The 17188-nt window shown below is 38.1% G+C and overlaps 1 protein-coding gene across 3 annotated transcripts; it reads right to left on the reverse strand.

Annotated features, from left to right (window-relative positions):
• Nucleotides 1-2945: 2945 nt before the first annotated feature.
• Nucleotides 2946-13472, reverse strand: LOC120306821 (mannose-binding protein C-like). 3 transcript variants are annotated; one of them, XM_039340737.1, is made up of 6 exons: nucleotides 13339-13456; nucleotides 12331-12511; nucleotides 7856-8072; nucleotides 6265-6375; nucleotides 4878-4961; nucleotides 2946-3639 (listed from the first exon to the last, which is right to left on the reverse strand). In XM_039340737.1, exons 3-6 carry the CDS (start codon nucleotides 8055-8057, stop codon nucleotides 3260-3262), a joined length of 777 nt encoding a protein of 258 aa, XP_039196671.1. In that variant the 5' UTR covers nucleotides 8058-8072; nucleotides 12331-12511; nucleotides 13339-13456; the 3' UTR covers nucleotides 2946-3259. The 3 variants fall into 3 exon arrangements, with proteins under 3 accessions (XP_039196671.1, XP_039196670.1, XP_039196672.1); XM_039340736.1 differs by lacking the exon at nucleotides 12331-12511 and having other exon boundaries at nucleotides 13339-13472; XM_039340738.1 differs by lacking the exons at nucleotides 12331-12511; nucleotides 13339-13456 and adding an exon at nucleotides 10174-10351.
• Between the last annotated feature and the right edge of the window lie 3716 nt (nucleotides 13473-17188).

Consider the following 17188-nt stretch of genomic DNA (forward strand, 5'->3'; position numbering starts at 1 on the left):
GATTAATATTTGGATGGGGAACCCATCAGGAAAACCTAAGGTTGTTAGCTAGATCAAGATCAAAACATTCCAGAAGGGCCTAACCCCTTTTTTTCAAATACCTTAGTTGTGGGTGCTCCATCACTGGAGGCTTTCAAGTAGAGACTGGACAGCCATCTGTCTGAAATGGTATAGGGTCTCCTGCTTGAGCAGGGGGTTGGACTAAAAGACCTCCAAGGTCCCTTCCAGGTCTATTCAGATTGATTGATATTAATCACAAAGCAAGTATTGTCGGGAGGTTTTAAACCATAAGCAAGGAATATTCTGGCTCTTTACATTTGGTTCAAGCAAATATTTAAGGATAAAGTCTTAAGCCCTTCCCAGTTTGCAGAAATGTCTCGAAAGATTCTCAACTGACTGACTGACAGATTTAGAAAGGAATCACCAGCGATTTTACATCAAATGTTTCTCATTTCCATCAACACAATTAATTATTTGCTTCCCTTGTGGGCCCAGATAGATTTTCTTCTTGATCTGAGACTGTTTCGCTTTGTCTGTTGAGAATAGAGCTATTTTAATAACGCAATGGGAAAAAAAGTAAAATTAAAATGGCACTGCAGTGTCACAGATTTAACAAAAATTAAAAAATGGCTACTCTTTGCATACGATCCTGCAATATTCTAAGGTGAAATTGCTATAATATTGTTGATGGATGGATCGATTTGTATCCCCCCCTTATTATTTTTACAAATACCTTGAGGTGGTGTGAACATAACCAATACACCTTCCTACTCCTATTTTCCTCACAACAACCTTATGAGGTAGGGTGGGCTGAAAGAGAGGGGCTGGCCAAAAGTCACCCAGCTGTCTTTCATAGCTAAGGCTGTACTAGAACTCATATCTCGTGGTTTCCAACCTGGAGCCTTAATCACTAGACCAAACTGGTTCTCAAATCAAATTATGATTGGTTTTTTTTCCTCGTAGTGGTGATAAGTTAATGGTTGAAAAATTTGTCCCTCCTGATCTTGTTCAGTTCTGAGTCAAGATTTAGATAATGCAGCAGAAAACCTAAGTCTCGTGCAATATTCTTAACAATCTTCTGTTTAAAATATGGTTTTTTTATTATTAGCACCACTGTATCACATTAGAAATTACGTTATACTGATGCTCCTTTAAGGGATTTCTCTGGAAACAGTTCTCTACGTTTGGTTGCATATTGTTCATAAACAATGTCCTTTAGAAGGTAACTGTCCTAACAGTTTGCAAATTAATTTTGTGGAATTGAGCCGTTAGATATCGCAGTATAATGTCCTAGAAATTTGATAGTGATGTCATAACGTGTGAAATCTACTGATCAGGATAAAAGATGGAGGCGGTCCTTTTAGGATGGGGATTTTATGGCCAGGCTTACTGTCTTACTGAATCAGTAAGGGAAAAGACTGAAGGAAGAATGGGAAAGGATTCAAGAATTGCTGTATGCATAAGTAGCTGATGAGAGGGTCTGGATTTTAGATTTCAAGAATGAGAAAGGGAGATTGCGTAAAAAGAACAGGACCGATCCATTCTCTATTTTTATTAATCTAAAGCACATCAACATCAAATAGAATTCAGTAAAACTATAATATGTTTGGATTATCACAATTAATGATCTCTTTTTGGGGGGGGGGCAGTGTCCTTTCCTTATTTGTTTCCCCCCCCCCAATTTGATAATCTTTAAACCAAGCCTGTATTTCTTTCAGCCCTGCTATTCATTGGAAGGTTTAACAAAAGGGCAAACATTAATCAGGAACACTCTGGCATTGCGATCAAGATCAAACAACAACTCTTAGAGACAATGTCTGTAATTTTTCCAAAGAGGAAATGATCATCAGTCATTTGTGATCTGACTTTGTTATGGATTTGATAATTGTATTCCGATTTAATTGCTAGTTCTGGCTTGGTTAGTCATTCGGTTTGGAGAACTTTTGTGAACCTGTCTCATTTTTATTCTCATCAAAAATTTGCCACTGAAAATTGGTCATTTCTCTGCCAAAATTCAACATTTGATTTTTTTTTTTATCCATTTCCTGGAACTTTGTAGAGGCAGCGAGAGATGAACTTTCTTTCTTTCTTTCTTTCTTTCTTTCTTTCTTTCTTTCTTTCTTTCTTTCTTTCTTTCTTTCTTTCTTTCTTTCTTGGAAAAATATATACCAGCATAAGAAAGCCTCTTTTATCAAAAAATCAGACGGTTGGGATTAAAGATGAATGTTAAGATAGAAATATATGTTATTTTAGAATAAGTATTGTATATAAAACTTAGATGTATATGTAGAGATGAAGAATTGATTGTAAAAAGTGGAACAATCTGATAAGAATATATATACTGGAATGTCACGTCAAATCCAATGTTTGTTACTTTTTAACTGTATTATAAATAAAATTTGTAAAAAAAGAAAAAAGAATCAAATCAGACTTTATTTAGTCCACGGCCGATTGATTGTTGATCACATCTTCCTGCTATATTTGGTTCCATTTTGTAACACGATGCTGGTCATTAAAATAACTTCGAGATCAATTTTATTTTCCCCCCCATCTTGATGGATATTTTGGAGGGTTAAAAAAAAAGTGGGCAAAGCAACGGGGAAATAACTAGAAGGGTTTTTATGTGGATGCTTTCCATGTCTGCAAACTGTGAATCAGACAGGAGGATTACCCATTAAGAAATGTATTAGAAATTTGTTTGACCACTCTATTGGTCAGAGTACAAACATCCCCCCCCCAATAGTACTATTTGGGCTCCTTTTAAAATGAAAAAGGTATTTCCAAACCCCATCATCCTCTGGAAAGGATTTTGCATTAAAAGCCATAAATAGTCCTGATAAGATGGTTGCTAAAGTGTTAAAAGGCAGTTAAGTGATATTGGTTTGATGGAATATATCATCACGGACAGTAGATACAATATATTTAACCAATAAAACACAAATAAATACTACATGAAGCGGACAGTTTAATATGTGATTATCTAAACATGACAATTGCCAATGCATTATTTATTAGCTGCGTTGTCACAAACATTTCTCATAAACACACCCAGCCTCCAAAGTGCACCCAAGCTGAATTAAATTACACAAAATTGCTCCGATGCTTGTTTGTCTGTTTGACCGTTGCTCGAGTCAATCTTGTAAAGCCTTGTGATACCTCGCTGGTCATTTTGCTCGTGTTCTGAAGTTATAGGCGAACACCGTGGATTTTGGAAATCTGTTTTTTGCTAGCCTGACAAGTTTAGAGGAGGATGGTTGGATTAAAACTCACAGACGATTAATCGAATTATATTGCAGTCCACATCATTCCACTGGCCATCCAGGTATAACTCTATACAATCCTCTTGTTCTCCGTTAGGTTCGCCTTTTGCCCACCGTGAGTATTGCATTTGGTCCCCGTTGAGGTGCTTAAAACTACCTTCTCTCTCCCGGTCAGTCATCCCAAGAAAAGCATGTTTTCCAAGTTTTGACGCCAGTTTTGCTAAGGCGGCGTTTTCTTCCCCGTTTCTCGGAGACGCGAGCTGCCCCCCAAACCTGGAGCAGGTGGCTTTGGCAGTGTCATAATTGGCTTCGGCTCCGTTAGATGCAATTTTTTTGTTTCTTATTACGGTGAAGTTTGGGAAAGCAGCCTGTAGAAAATCTAGGAAAAAACAACAATAACCCAAAGATAAATTCTTTCTCAGCTGTTTTTCGAGGGCGAGAAATCCATTTTAGGAGCCATCCTGATCTTGACATCAAACGAACTGAAGTATCATCAGGAAGTATCAGAATAAAGTTTTCCTTTTTTTGAAAATTTTTCTTTTTTTTTTTCAATTTTTTTTTATTTTTAACCAACAAAACAAAACAAAACAAAGCAAAACACAACACACATACACACACAGTATATACTCCTCTCCCTTTTTTTTTACAGCGATTGCGTAATGGTAATCTTCTATTATTTACATTTCCTCCCTTATTCTTCTTTAGAATATTTGTCCTTATTGCTCCGTTGTTTCTTATTTACATTTTTCTTCCTTCATATTCTACTTCTTACTAAGAATAATTCATATTATTATTATTATACATTATTATACACATATTTTCACTTTTCATTGGTTTTCTATTTTCACATTTAAATATTTGAAAAGCAACATGGCAGCTGAGTTGGTCAATAATTCAGTAACATACAAATATCTTTAGTACAGATCTCAAATGATTGCCTTCAATATTTCCTCTCTTTTCCCCTTAGTATTCAGTCTCGCGTTTAAATTCATACAATTCTTACTATATCGATTAGATAAAAATAACTTTCTTACATTTATCAACAATTTGTTGATACATGTCCTAGTTGTTTTAACATTCAATCTTTTTAGACAATCAACGTCCTGGTTCGTTTTTCCCCAATTTTTTAATTTACCCTTAATATTTAAATTTAACATTTAGTATTTATGATTTCCAAGTTTTAATTCATCCCAATTCCCTTTATCACCATTCATCACCAGACCTAATATTCAGGATACACGTCTTATCTATTTGAATTCTCACCATCTTACATCAGCCAATTAATAGTACAATGTAATATTCTTGTTTTCTGATAATTTCCAAATATCTTTAATTAAATAAACAAAATTTCTCTCATTTCAACATTTAATACTTTCTCCAGAGGAAAGTATTTTTTATAGAGGAGACTATTTGGGAAGACCTTGTTGCCCTCTGAGCGTGGTTGTTTTCTCACAGATGTTTCATTACCAAGCTAGGTAACATCATCACTACATGATGATGTTACCATGTTGGCAATGAAACATCTGCAAGAAAACAACCAAGCTTAGCACCAAGGACCCCCCAAAAGTATTCATGAAAGTCTTTGTAAGTATTCCCAAAGAGATGATTCTGTCTTACCTGCATGGTTCTTACTTGTCGTCGCCTTAACAACCTGCAGCTCTACTTGTAAATCACGAATCTGGGTTTTAAGAACTTCAACCTCTAAAGGATATGAAAAGAGAAAATTATTCTTCACTGCTGTCCGAAGCAAAATAGTTTAAAAAAAAACCAAAACACCTCTGAAAGCCTGGCTTTTTGACTTTGCTTCTAAGATCCTTTGAAAGTTTTATACGTAAAACTTGTGCTTTCCATGGAACGTTGACACAGTTGTACAATTTGGATAGCCAGATGTGCGGCAGGAGAAAAGCCAAAAATCAGGAGGAATCTGATCAACTCATTTCTGATGAACCAATTACACCAAAAGGCGTAAGCCTTCGTGAGTTCAGCGAAGCTCATGCCCTTTAATAAAGGTGTCAATCTGAAATGATGCTACCAGGCTCTTGCTGCAAATGTCAGAAATCCTGATGTTTTGTTACGTACTGCTCCATAAATTTGTGCCCCGTGTGCCATTCGTACACTGGAGTGTTTCCTTGTAGTTGTTTACCTAAAGCTGGATATCTCAAAACAACAACAACAAAAAAAACCATGCATGAAAGAATAAAAAACCAACATCCTGAAAGACAAAAAACAGAAGCCCTAAAGCAGTGGTTCTCAACCTTTTTAATGCCGCGACCCCCAACCGGTCGTAAGTCGAGGACTACTCAACTGGTCATAAGTCGAGGACTACTCAATTGGGGCAGCACCATTTGCAGAATGGGACTTTTGGCGGGCTCAGCAGGGCAGAGACAGCCTGGACAATTCCTACTGGCTGTTGAAAGCCAATAAAATTAGACTCTATTCAAGAGAGTCTATTCTATTGGCTTTCAAAAACCAATAGAATAAAAGGGAGTAGCACAGCTAAGGAAAAGGGGGAAAAAATGGCGGACTGCGTTGTTTGGCGACCCCCATGAAATGGTCGTTCGACCCCAAATGGGGTCCCGACCCACAGGTTGAGAACCACTGCCCTAAAGCAATACTCTTCAAGAACAACAATTACTGGGCTCCAATCTCATTTGATCCCAATTCTTGAGAAGGGCGCTTTTTATGGCCTTAATAGAGTGCTAGGATGATTCATCCATCCAGTCAACTGATCTACCAAAGGCTTATTTGATTAATCTATCCATATAAAAGACAAATAGAGGGGACACATGAAGTTTAAGCAGGCCAAAAATAATGGATAATAAGAAGAGCGACGGTGTCTTTATTTGAGTAAAGGTTCAGTTACTGCCTGGTGATAACTGAACATTTTTCACCAGGCAAAATGAAGAGAGGAAAGAATCATTGTATATCCTTTTACTACTCCACATTAAAAAAACCAAAAAAGGATTTGTAAAATCTTCAGCTCCGTGCCATGTCTTATCTTTACCTGCACTGTCTCCTTTTTCTCCTTTCAGCCCTTGATCCCCTTTCAGCCCTTGTTCTCCATTTGAGCCAGGAGGTCCAGCTTTTCCTGGAGGTCCCTGTATTCCTTTGAAACCTGCCAATTAAATAAGGAAAATGCACAAAAAGATAGGTGAAGAAACTGATGACCGTGGTTAATAAGAGCCACAAGATCAGAAGCATTGAAAGAGTTGCGCTAAACATATTGTGCAGGAAACGTGGAACCATCGCCACGTTTGAGAAATAAAGTTGGAAGGGACCTTGGAGGTCTTCTAGTCCAGCCCCTTGCTCAAGCAGAAACCCTATGCCGTTCCAGACAAATGGCTGTCGATTCTCTTTTTGGAAATCTCCCGTGATGGAGCACCCATGACTTCTGAAGGCAAGCTGTTCCACTGATTAATGTTTCTCACTGTCAGGAAATTTTTACTTAGTTCTAGATTGGATCTCTCCTTGATGACTTTCCATCCATTACTTCTTGTCCTGCCATCGTTTGTTTTGGAGAATAGGTCAACCCTGTCTTTTCTGTGACAGTTCCTCAAATATTGCAGGACTGCTATCGTGGCATCCTAGTCCTTCTCTTTGTTAGACTACGAGAAACAAGGGTTGGAAGCTGATCAAAGAGAGAAGCAACCTGGAATTAAGGAGAAACTTCCTGACAGTGAGGACAATCAACCAGTGGAACAGTTTACCACCAGAAATTGTGGGCACTCCATCACTGGAGGTTTTCAAAAAGAGAGTGGACAATCACCTTTCTGAGATGGTATAGGTCCTCCTGCTTGAGCAGGGGGCTCGATCTCCAAGGTCCCTTCCAGCTTCTATTCTATTCTATTCTATTCTATTCTATTCTGTTCTGTTCTGTTCTGTTCTGTTCTATTCTATTCCATATTTTTATTCTATTCTATTCCATTCCTATTCCATTTTGCATTCTATTCTATTCTATTCTATTCTATTCTATTCTATTCTATTCTATTCTATTCTATTCTATTCTGTATTTTTATTCTATTCTATTCCATTCCTATTCCATTTTGCATTCTATTCTATTCTATTCTATTCTATTCTATTCTATTCTATTCTATTCTATTCTATTCTATTCTATTCTATTCTGTATTTCTATTCTATTCTATTCTATTCTATTCTATTCTATTCTATTCTATTCTATTCCATTCCATTCCATTCCGTATTTTTATTCTATTCTATTCAACTCCTATTCCATTCTGCATTCTATTCTATTCTATTCTATTCTATTCTATTCTATTCTATTCTATTCTATTCTATTCTATTCTATTCTATTCTATTCTATTCTATTCTACTCTACTCTACTCTACTCTACTCCACATATCTACTTCCCTCAATTGTTCACCATATATAATGTCAACCATCCATTGGTGGTACACACAAAAGCTCTTCTCTATGGGAGAAAAATGAATGTAAACTCTCTCTGATGAAAAACGCCAGAGTTTTTATAGCCTTTACTTCCTCCTACATGATGTATAATTTACCACTGAACAATGACTCTGGCCTTAATGTTTATGCTCAACATAGATCTAAGAAAATCTAAAGAATTGTTTATACTGTACCTGAATCTCCTTTTGGCCCTGGAGGACCTTCCGCCCCGTCTCTCCCTGGTAAGCCATTGCTCCCTGGGGTCCCTGGTAATCCATTAATGCCAGCAACCACAGAGCAGATGTTAACTTTCTCTTCACATCTGCACATTTCAGAATGTTGCGGTTTCACCAGTGACACTCCCAGCATCAGGATGTAGAAAGCGTGAAGGTGCATATCTTAAGAATGAGACTTAAAGAGGGGGAAAATAGTACATATTTTGTTTTCCTTTTGTTTGTGGTAAATAACATTCTGATTGTCAATGCTGCTAACATCGGATGTTCTTGCTTTGACAACATATGGAGATGCAGCCATTTTCCTTCTTATATTTTACTCTTAGAATTAGAGTTAGAATTAGATGATACCGGGGCAGGGGGTGAGGAGGAATGTGCATGGGAGTTTAGTTAGACATAACAATACTGTAACTAGGGTGAGAACCAAGGTTTTTGAAATAAGAGATGATAAGAAATGGCGGGTTGAAGAACTGGAGGGAAAGCCTGCATTTCAAACTAATTGGAGAATGTGATTTAGGACTGTTAATTAGAGGAGGAAATTAGATACAATGTGCTCAGGGGAGGGGAATTCAGATTTTGTCTTTGCCTATGTACGTGCGGATGCTAAGCTACTTGAATAAAGATTCTTCAAGGTAAACAATGCCTCGAAGTTCTTTGAAGAGTGTCATCTGTTGGAACCATGACACTGATATTTTGTGGTGGGTCAGATGGTGGAACAAGGATTGGATGGCTTTTTTTTTCTCTTTTCCATTGATCAATTGGGGGAAACCATTGACTGGGTGATGATGTTCCCCTATTCTTTCCTGTGTTTTGAGGTCATCAGAAGCAAAGAGGATTGCAGCTTCTTTTCATATTATGTGAGGGATTGAAGAATAGAAATTGCCTTAATGCCTACTCAAGCAATACTATTATATCACCTATACCTATTAGCTATACCTGTCACCAACTAGGATTACAGGAATCATCCTAACGCTTCCTACAACATTTGTGATTCATATATTCTATATCACAGGATATTTATATTGTATATTATGATTCATTGCACCATCAGCCAGATGTTCAGACTTCAATATTTTTATCCATCTATTGAGTCCTTCTCAAAGACCTGGGATAGGAAGGCGTGGATGTTTTATGGTATTACAGATATCATTGCAGGATAAAACTGATCCACATCAAGCTGCCTTTTGCAATTGACTGATGATAAATTTGTCAATGCCAATGATGTTCAAGGAATCTCCAGATGGTTTGGGATTGCCTATCGCTATTTGTACTATCTTTTACCACAGTTGTTTTAGTTCTTTTTACAAGTCTTTGTATTTTGTTTATCTTTTCCAGTGTTTTCCTCTTCTATGCTGCTGTCTCCAGGTACTGCCACATCCACTATCCAGAATTTTTTTTCTTTCTTATCAACTATTGATACATCTGGGGTGCTTTGTGGCAGGTGCCTGTCTGTCTGAATTCTGAAGTCCTATTACTGTTATTGTGGTTATTAAATTTACAGTATTTGCTGCCTATCTTGCACTCTGGCTACTCTAGGTGGTTCACGACCATAAAAAAAAAAAAGAAAGAGAAATTGAAAAGAAGTTAAAACAATGCAAAAGTGAAATAATGGTGTCTAATAATCTCTAGTTTAACGAAGAGAAGGACGAGGGGGGACATGATAGCCAATGTTCCAATATCTTAGGGGCTGCCACAAAGAAGAGGGAGTCAAGCTATTTTCCAAAGCACCTGAAGGCAGGACAAGAAACAACAATTATTACTTTAATTTAATTATTAATTTAATAATTTAATTTCAAGCTAATCTCCAAAGCACCTGAAGGCAGGACAAGAAGCAACAGATGGAAACTCATCAAGGAGAGAAGCAACCTAGAACTAAGGAGAAACTTCCTGACAGTGAGAACAATTAACCAGTGGAACAACCTGCCTCCAGAAACGGTGAATGCTCCAACACTGGAAGTTTTTAAGAAGAAACTGGACAGCCATTTGTCCAAAATGGTATAGGGTTTCCTGCCTGAGCAGGGGGTTGGACTAGATGACCTCCAAGATTCCTTCCAACTTTATCATCATTATTACTATTACTAATGAAACAATAAATTAAAAAAAGGAAAAAGAAAACAAAGAAAATATCCATAGGACTAGTAAAAAATATGTACGTTGATGGTATATCATTTTTTTTTTAAAAAAAAAAGGATGTGGGAGAGCAAGATTGTGAGAATCATCTCCACCCCACATTATTCAGTAGACACTCTTTAAAATATCCATTTTAGATCAAGCCTTACCTCACCCAGAAATGGCAGGCTTTCTGTTATGTAGAACAATCCCTAAATAACTTCTTTGTCATCCAAAATTGACTATTTGAAAATCAAGCGGTGGTTTATGTTAAATCAGAAGAAGCTGCTGTGGACTTTCTATGAGGAGCTGTGGTGGTGCAGTATTAAAATGCAATATCGCAGACAAACTCTGCCCAATGCCAGCAGTTCGATCCTGACAGGGCTCAAGGTTGCCTTCCAGCCAGTTCATCTCTCTCTCTCTCTCTCTCTCTCTCTCTCTCTCTCGCTCTCTCTCTCTCTCTCTCTCTCTTCTATCTATCTATCTATCTATCTATCTATCTATCTATCTATCTATCTATCTATCTATCTATCTATCTATCTATCTATCTAAAATTTTCTTATAGTAGACAGGTGCCAGATCAACCTTGTCAGGTAAACAGAATTGTAGAAGTTCATAAATTGTGGACCTGTTTTGGTGGAGGAGGAGGCTGATTATTATTCTTGAAATATATTGATCAACTGAGGGGGGGGGCAATCTATGTATGTGTTTTTCTTCCTATGCACTTTTTAAATGTCTTGTTTAGTTTTGCTCTGTCCTTATATGCCTTTTTTTCTTTCATTTTGGAGATTGCATTTTAAGGTGGGAAATATAATAATAATAATAACAATAATAATAATAACAACAACAACAACAACAACAATAATCTATATATAAATAAAAATGTAAATGTTCATTTGTTCAAAATCTTACATCTCTGAAAGTTCTTCACCGATTACTTTGAAATTTTGACACAACGTTGCATTCGAATACACATGTGTTTTTATATATCTATATTATATAGATGTCATACCTGTGACAGGTAAAACATGCTTTTTTGAAAAACAGTGCCATCTGTTGGATGTAATCTCTATATCTGCACACACAATGGAACAACAAAAAATATTGTATACCCACAAGCATTGTGAAATTAAACATATTACAAACATGCGCTTTCTCTTTTCTTTCTTTTCCATTTAACCACACTGAGCCATAGCAACGCATGGGTGGGTACAGCTAATAATAATAATAATAATAATAATAATAATAATAATAATAATAATAATAATAATAATAATAATATAATAATATAATAATAATAGGAATAGAAATAAGAAAATCAAGGAAAGGGACAAGTGCCTATCCTTAACATGCATCATCCCATAGCAGTGTAACAATCCAGAAGACCCTGTTTTTTTCTACTAGAGAACAAGAACCAAAAAAAAATCTGTCCTTGTTTCAGGGTAAACAATTAAGCAAGCTGTATAAATAGTTTGCATGTGCAAATATCTGATTTCTTCAATAGCTGCCGGACTAGTTAATCATCAGTGTCTTTCTGGAAACAAAATGGAATAACCTCCCCTCCTTTAAAAGAAAATATTTATCAGGTCAGCTTAAATCAAGGTGGAGGAAAAACTGAGCTTGCATATTTTTTAGACATGACACACTTAAAGCCTTTTCCTGGAGGCAAATGATATTAATTAGGTTAATCTATCAGGCATTAGGTAGCAGATCACCAAAGGCACACAATCTAATAACAGCAATTACTGGTATCTCCTCATGAAATTGTACGGGAGCTACAGTTGTTGAATCATCAACTCTTTCCACCTTTGAGCCTATGGACTACTCAAGGTAGCATAAAAAAAAAAATCAAATTTGTCTCTTGGAGCATTTTTTTTTCCTTTACCCTGCTTTCTCTATTCTTTCCTCTTTTCTGCTGGGGTAAATAAATAGTCACATGGCCTGCAATGATTTTCAACGACATACCAAGTGATGCTGCATTATTTGGCCTTAGTGTTTCCAATTTGATTTATTTCAGCTTGCTGCTTCACATTTCCTTTAGTTTATTTTAATTCATGCTTATAACGGGTTTCCTGCGTAACTCAAGATTTAATAAATCTCGTTAATGCTGATTTTACTGCTATCGTAGCATCAAAATTGATCCTTCAGAGTAGCAAGTATTCCAGAACAGCCCAACTTAACACAGGTTCTATCAAAGCTGAAATGTGTTGCCCTTGTAATCTATATAATACAGAATTGTTTACTTATCAAATAATTTGTAAAATCATTTTTGTTATGCGACTAGTTTAATGCAGAAGCTAGATATTTAGCCCATCATCAGTTCATACCTGCCGCTTAGCCTAAAACGTTTCAGACTGCCGCTGTTTATCAGACTTGACTGCACCTCAGATGCCAATTTGCTCCTTCTATGTTTGCTTTCTTTTAAAGAAGAGTATCTGATACTTTTGAGAATTGCTACAAAGGGACTGCATTTTGGGAATCATAAACCTTTCACACCTTGTGTCCACTCTGAATAAAAATAGGAAATGTCCGATTTCAGAAACAGTGTATTTGGCAAAAGCATTTCACATATACAGTAAGCAGCCCTTGGTGCTCTCTAAGCTTGCTTGTTTTCTTGCAGACCTTTCCTGGCCCAAACTAAGCAACATCATCAGTGCTAGAAGGGAGCGGGGTTTGTGAGGAGGAGGAGGAGGAGGAGGAGGAGGAGGAGGAGGAGGAGGAGGAGGAGGAGGAGGAGGAGGAGGAGGAGGAGGAGGAGGAGGAGGAGGAAAGACTGTGGGTCCTTGGTGCTCTCTGAGCTTGATTGTTTTCTTGCAGATGTTTCATTACCCAACTAGGGAACATCATCAGTGCTAGAAGGGAGTGGAATTTGCACAGAGGAGGAGGAGGAGGAGGAGAGGAGGAGGAGGGAGGAGGAGGAGGAGGAGGAGGAGGAGGAGGAGGAGAAGGAGGAGAACTATAGAGTTTTGGTTATTTTCTTGCAGACATTTCATTACACAAACCAGTCTGGCACTGATGATGTTCCCTAGTTTGGATAATGAAACATTTGCAAGCTCAGAGAGCACCAAGGACTCCTCATTTCGACCCTGAGTTAAAATTTTACAAACAAATAAAATTTTATATAAAAAAATAAAATAAAATCCTTTATTCATTTCATCTATTCCTTGCGGTGGCATGCTTCCTTTCCCCTCACTGTCTCCTTGTCCTCTTTCGCTCACCTAGATTTCCCTTTCCATCGAAAATAATTTAAGATCCTGCTTCAGAAATCACCCGAAAACAGATTAAGTAATCAAAGGTTTCTTAAGCAATTTCGATACTGAAAAATAATTACTTACACAGCGCTGAAAGAAACCAACTCTTTGCGTACGCGTTTCTCGGGCAGTGGTTTTGCAAAATCTGATCCTTTCACTAATCATTGTCTAATCTAAAACAACAGGGGAAAAAATATTTATTTGTTGTCTGATTTCACCCAGTTTCTACCTGTTGCGGGAATTCCAGTGGAATTCGCTCTTTAATCCCAATTCGGTGCAAATGTGTCGCAACGATTCACAGCAGAAGAGAAAAAAAAACAGATGAAGCAAGAGTTATCCTGGGGAACTACATATTCTTTTTTTCCCTTTTTTTTAAAGGGACCAACTTTGCTTTAAACAAAAAAGAACATCTGTGCGTTGCAAAATGTTACAACACAGGATAGGGCAGAACAAATCGGAAAGAATTTAGTCAGGAAACTGGCAAAAAGCTATGCTGCAGAGAAGATAAAAAAAGAAACGAGTGCAAGACAAGTTGAAAATAAGATATGAGACAATCGCTCTAAGCCAGTGGTTCTCAACCTTTTTAATGCCGCGACTCCCAACCGGTCGTAAGTCGAGGACTACTCAACCGGTCGTAAGTCGAGGACTACTCAACTGGTGCAGCACCGTTTGTAGAGTGGGACTTTTTGTAGCGTGGGACTTTTGGCAGGCTCAGCAGGGCAGAGACAGCCTGGACAATTCCTATTGGCTTTTGAAAGCCAATAGAATTAGACTCTATTCAAGAGAGTCTAATTCTATTGGCTTTCAAAAGCCAATAGAATAAAAGGGAGTAGCACAGCTAAGGAAAAGGGGAAAAAAAATGGTGGACTGCGTTGTTTGGCAACCCCCGTGAAATGGTCGTTTGACCCCAAATGGGGTCCCGACCCACAGGTTGAGCACCACTTCTCTAAGCACTGGACCAAATCCACGGATCTGGTATCTATAAATTACCAAAAATGCACCATTTTATACACTTTTTTTGGGGGGGGGGGTCCCATGGGATGGGGAAAAAATTACAATTTTATTTCACTAGCTTCTAAATTAAACTTAGTTTTTTGTTCAGTCCTAAATGTAGGCACTTTTGCTTTTCAAAACTCATTTTGTCAAATCAATATTATTTAAAAGCACCATAAAGAACAAACAAAGGGGGGGGGAAATGGAAGAGCAAAACAGATATTTATTTATGTATGTTATTTTTTGTTTTTATCAATAATCCAAGGCTGTTAACACACACAATATTCTTTCCTGAGGGCTCTTGGTGCTTCTCTGAGCTTGCTTGTTTTCTTTCAGACGCTTCTTAACCCAACTAGGTAACATCATCAGTGGCAGTAAGGAGTGGTGTTTGCTGTCAATTTATATTCTGGTGTCTTGCCTGTATGTGTGGGTGGGTGGGGGGCAGTCTTAGGGATTCTTTGGTGGGGCTGTTTACTAAGGGCTATTTGGCATTAGTTTCTTGATTGTTGGTCTTGCTTACTTGATTATTGGTCTGAAGTTGACCTTGGAGTTAATCTATGCTGATCTGGGTGCTGATTGCTAGTGATGGAGAGGTGCTGGGGTCTTTTTGTTCCCTTTTGGGCTGATGTTGATAGTCTCTTTTGCATAGTCTGTAGATGTTGTTAAGGTCTATGTGTCTGTTGATGGCTGATGTGGTGTGGATGTGTCAAGTGAGGGTCTTGTGATGGGTCAGGTGTGGGTGTGTTAATGGAGGGTCTTGTGATGGGTCTTGTGTGGGTGTGTTAATGGAGGGCCTTGTGATGGGTCTTGTGTGGGTGTGTCAAGTGAGGGTCTTCTGATGGGTCAGGTGTCGGTGTGTTAATGGAGGATCTTGTGATGGGTCTTGTGTGGGTGTGTCAAGTGAGGGTCTTCTGATGGGTCAGGTGTGGGTGTGTTAATGGAGGGTCTTGTGATGGGTCTTGTGAGGGTGTGTCAAGTGAGGGTCTTCTGATGGGTCAGGTGTGGGTTTGTTAATGGAGGGCCTTGTGATGGGTCTTGTGTGGGTGTGTCAAGTGAGGGTCTTCTGATGGCTCAGGTGTGGGTGTGTTAATGGAGGGTCTTGTGATGGGTCTTGTGTGGGTGTGTCAAGTGAGGGTCTTATGATGGCTCAGGTGTGGGTGTGTCAAGTGAGGGTCTTGTGGTGGGTGTTGTGATGGGTCAGGTGTGGGTGTGTTAATGGAGGGTCTTGTGATGGGTCTTATGATGGATTTTGTGTGGGTGTTTCAAGTGAAGGTCTTGTGATGGGTCTTGTGATGTGTCAGCTGTGGGTGTATCAATGGAGGGTCTTGTGATGGGTCAGCTATGGGTGTGTCAGGTGAGGGTCTTGTGATGGAGCTTGTGTGGGTGTTTCAAGTGAGGGTCTTGTGATGGGTCTGGTGTGGGTGTGTCAATGGAGGGTCTTGTGATGGGTCAGCTGTGGTTGTGTCAAGTGAGGGTCTTGTGATGGGTCAGGTGTGAGTCATGTGATGAGTCTTGGGATGAGTCTTGGGATCTTCCCAACATTGTAGTACCACTTACATGGCTTTGAACTGTTCGGTGGGCAGAAGCTGGGAGAAGTAATGGGAGCTCACTCCATCCATGCAACGCTTGGGTCTCAAACCCAGGCTGTCAGCTTGCTGACAAGCTTACTGTCTTTAACCACTGAGCCATTGCGCCCCAGCTGACAAAAATGACAACATCAACCCTGGATCATTTCACGCAGCCTCACAACTGTACAAGTGCCCAACTGAGTGGAAGACGAAACTGACAGGAGAAAGCCCAACGGTTGAAAAATGACAAATATTAAAGTGGAAAAAAATCCATTCTTCAAACATTGTCCAATAAAATACGGTAGCTGAGAGCATGGAAACAGAAGGCTAGGAAGTGGTAGAAATTAATCTTTGAGGACTGAAAGCTTGTCATGCCTATTCTATGACTCCTTCCTCTTGTAAAATAATCTGCTGCTTGTCTACTCTGAAACAATTGTGCAGCAAAACCACAAACACACACATATGCACATACGCAGAGTTGAGAAAAATAGTTAAAAGGCAGAGGTTAAAAAAGCATTGATAAGAACTGCATTGGCTATTATATCACAGCTCCAGAGTGAATAAAACAGTACTGTATTTATTTAAAAAGACTGGGGAGAGGTCATCTTAAATTGGCTGGGCATCTAGTACAAGAAGAATAATTCTTTTTCTCCGTCTAATTTTCCTTTGAAGCAGGCGATTATCTTAAATTTGAGAGTATCTTCCTTTTCAGATAAATCCAGTTGTAGGAAAAAGAAATCAGGATGGACTGGTGGCTGACTTTGGGAGTTAACGGTGAAATCCAGGGTAAACAGATGCCTTTTCAAATATTTTGGATTTCAACTCTTATCCGCTTCCACTAGCATAGCTGATGGCAAAGAAATTAGGTGAGCAAGTCCAAAATATATGGAGGTCACCAGTTGCCCTTTTCTTGCTGAACTATAATAAAAATAAAGATTCTATCCATATATTATTCTGATGCTTCTCTTTTTTTATATATAAAATTTTTTTATTATTATTTTTTTCATCAACATATGTTAATTTTTCCAAACAACAAGTTGTTTGGAGTCTGCTATGCTAATACATGTTTAATTCCTAATCCTTCATTCTCTTCTCTAACCAACAATAAAATAAATTCCAAATTTGATAGTAGTCTGTATCTTCTTTATCTTTCAACCTCATAGTTAATCTGTCCATCTCTGCACATTCCAGTATTTTCCTGATTATTTCTTCCTCTGATGGCAGTCCTTCATTCTTCCAGTATTGTGCAAAAATTATTCTCGCTGCTGTAGTGATGTGTAAAATTAAATATAGTTTCTGCTTATTAGTCTTTTCAGGCATAATGCCTAGTAAAAAAAAATCAGGTTTAAAATCCACTTGTTCGCCCAATATTT

This window comes from Crotalus tigris, unplaced genomic scaffold (assembly GCF_016545835.1).
Source record: "Crotalus tigris isolate CLP2741 ecotype Arizona unplaced genomic scaffold, ASM1654583v1 scf7180000017753.6788120, whole genome shotgun sequence".
Classification (NCBI taxonomy): Eukaryota; Metazoa; Chordata; class Lepidosauria; order Squamata; family Viperidae; genus Crotalus; species Crotalus tigris.

Coding starts and splice junctions, on each gene's coding strand:
- LOC120306821 (XM_039340736.1), bottom strand. CDS start 8,057: ATGCACCTTCACGCTTTCTACATCCTGATGCTGGGAGTGTCACTGGTG. Junction 6,376..7,855: donor AGGGCCAAAAGGAGATTCAG/GTACAGTATAAA, acceptor TTTAATTGGCAG/GTTTCAAAGGAATACAGGGA. Junction 3,640..4,877: donor GACAAGTAAGAACCATGCAG/GTAAGACAGAAT, acceptor GTTTTTTCCTAG/ATTTTCTACAGGCTGCTTTC.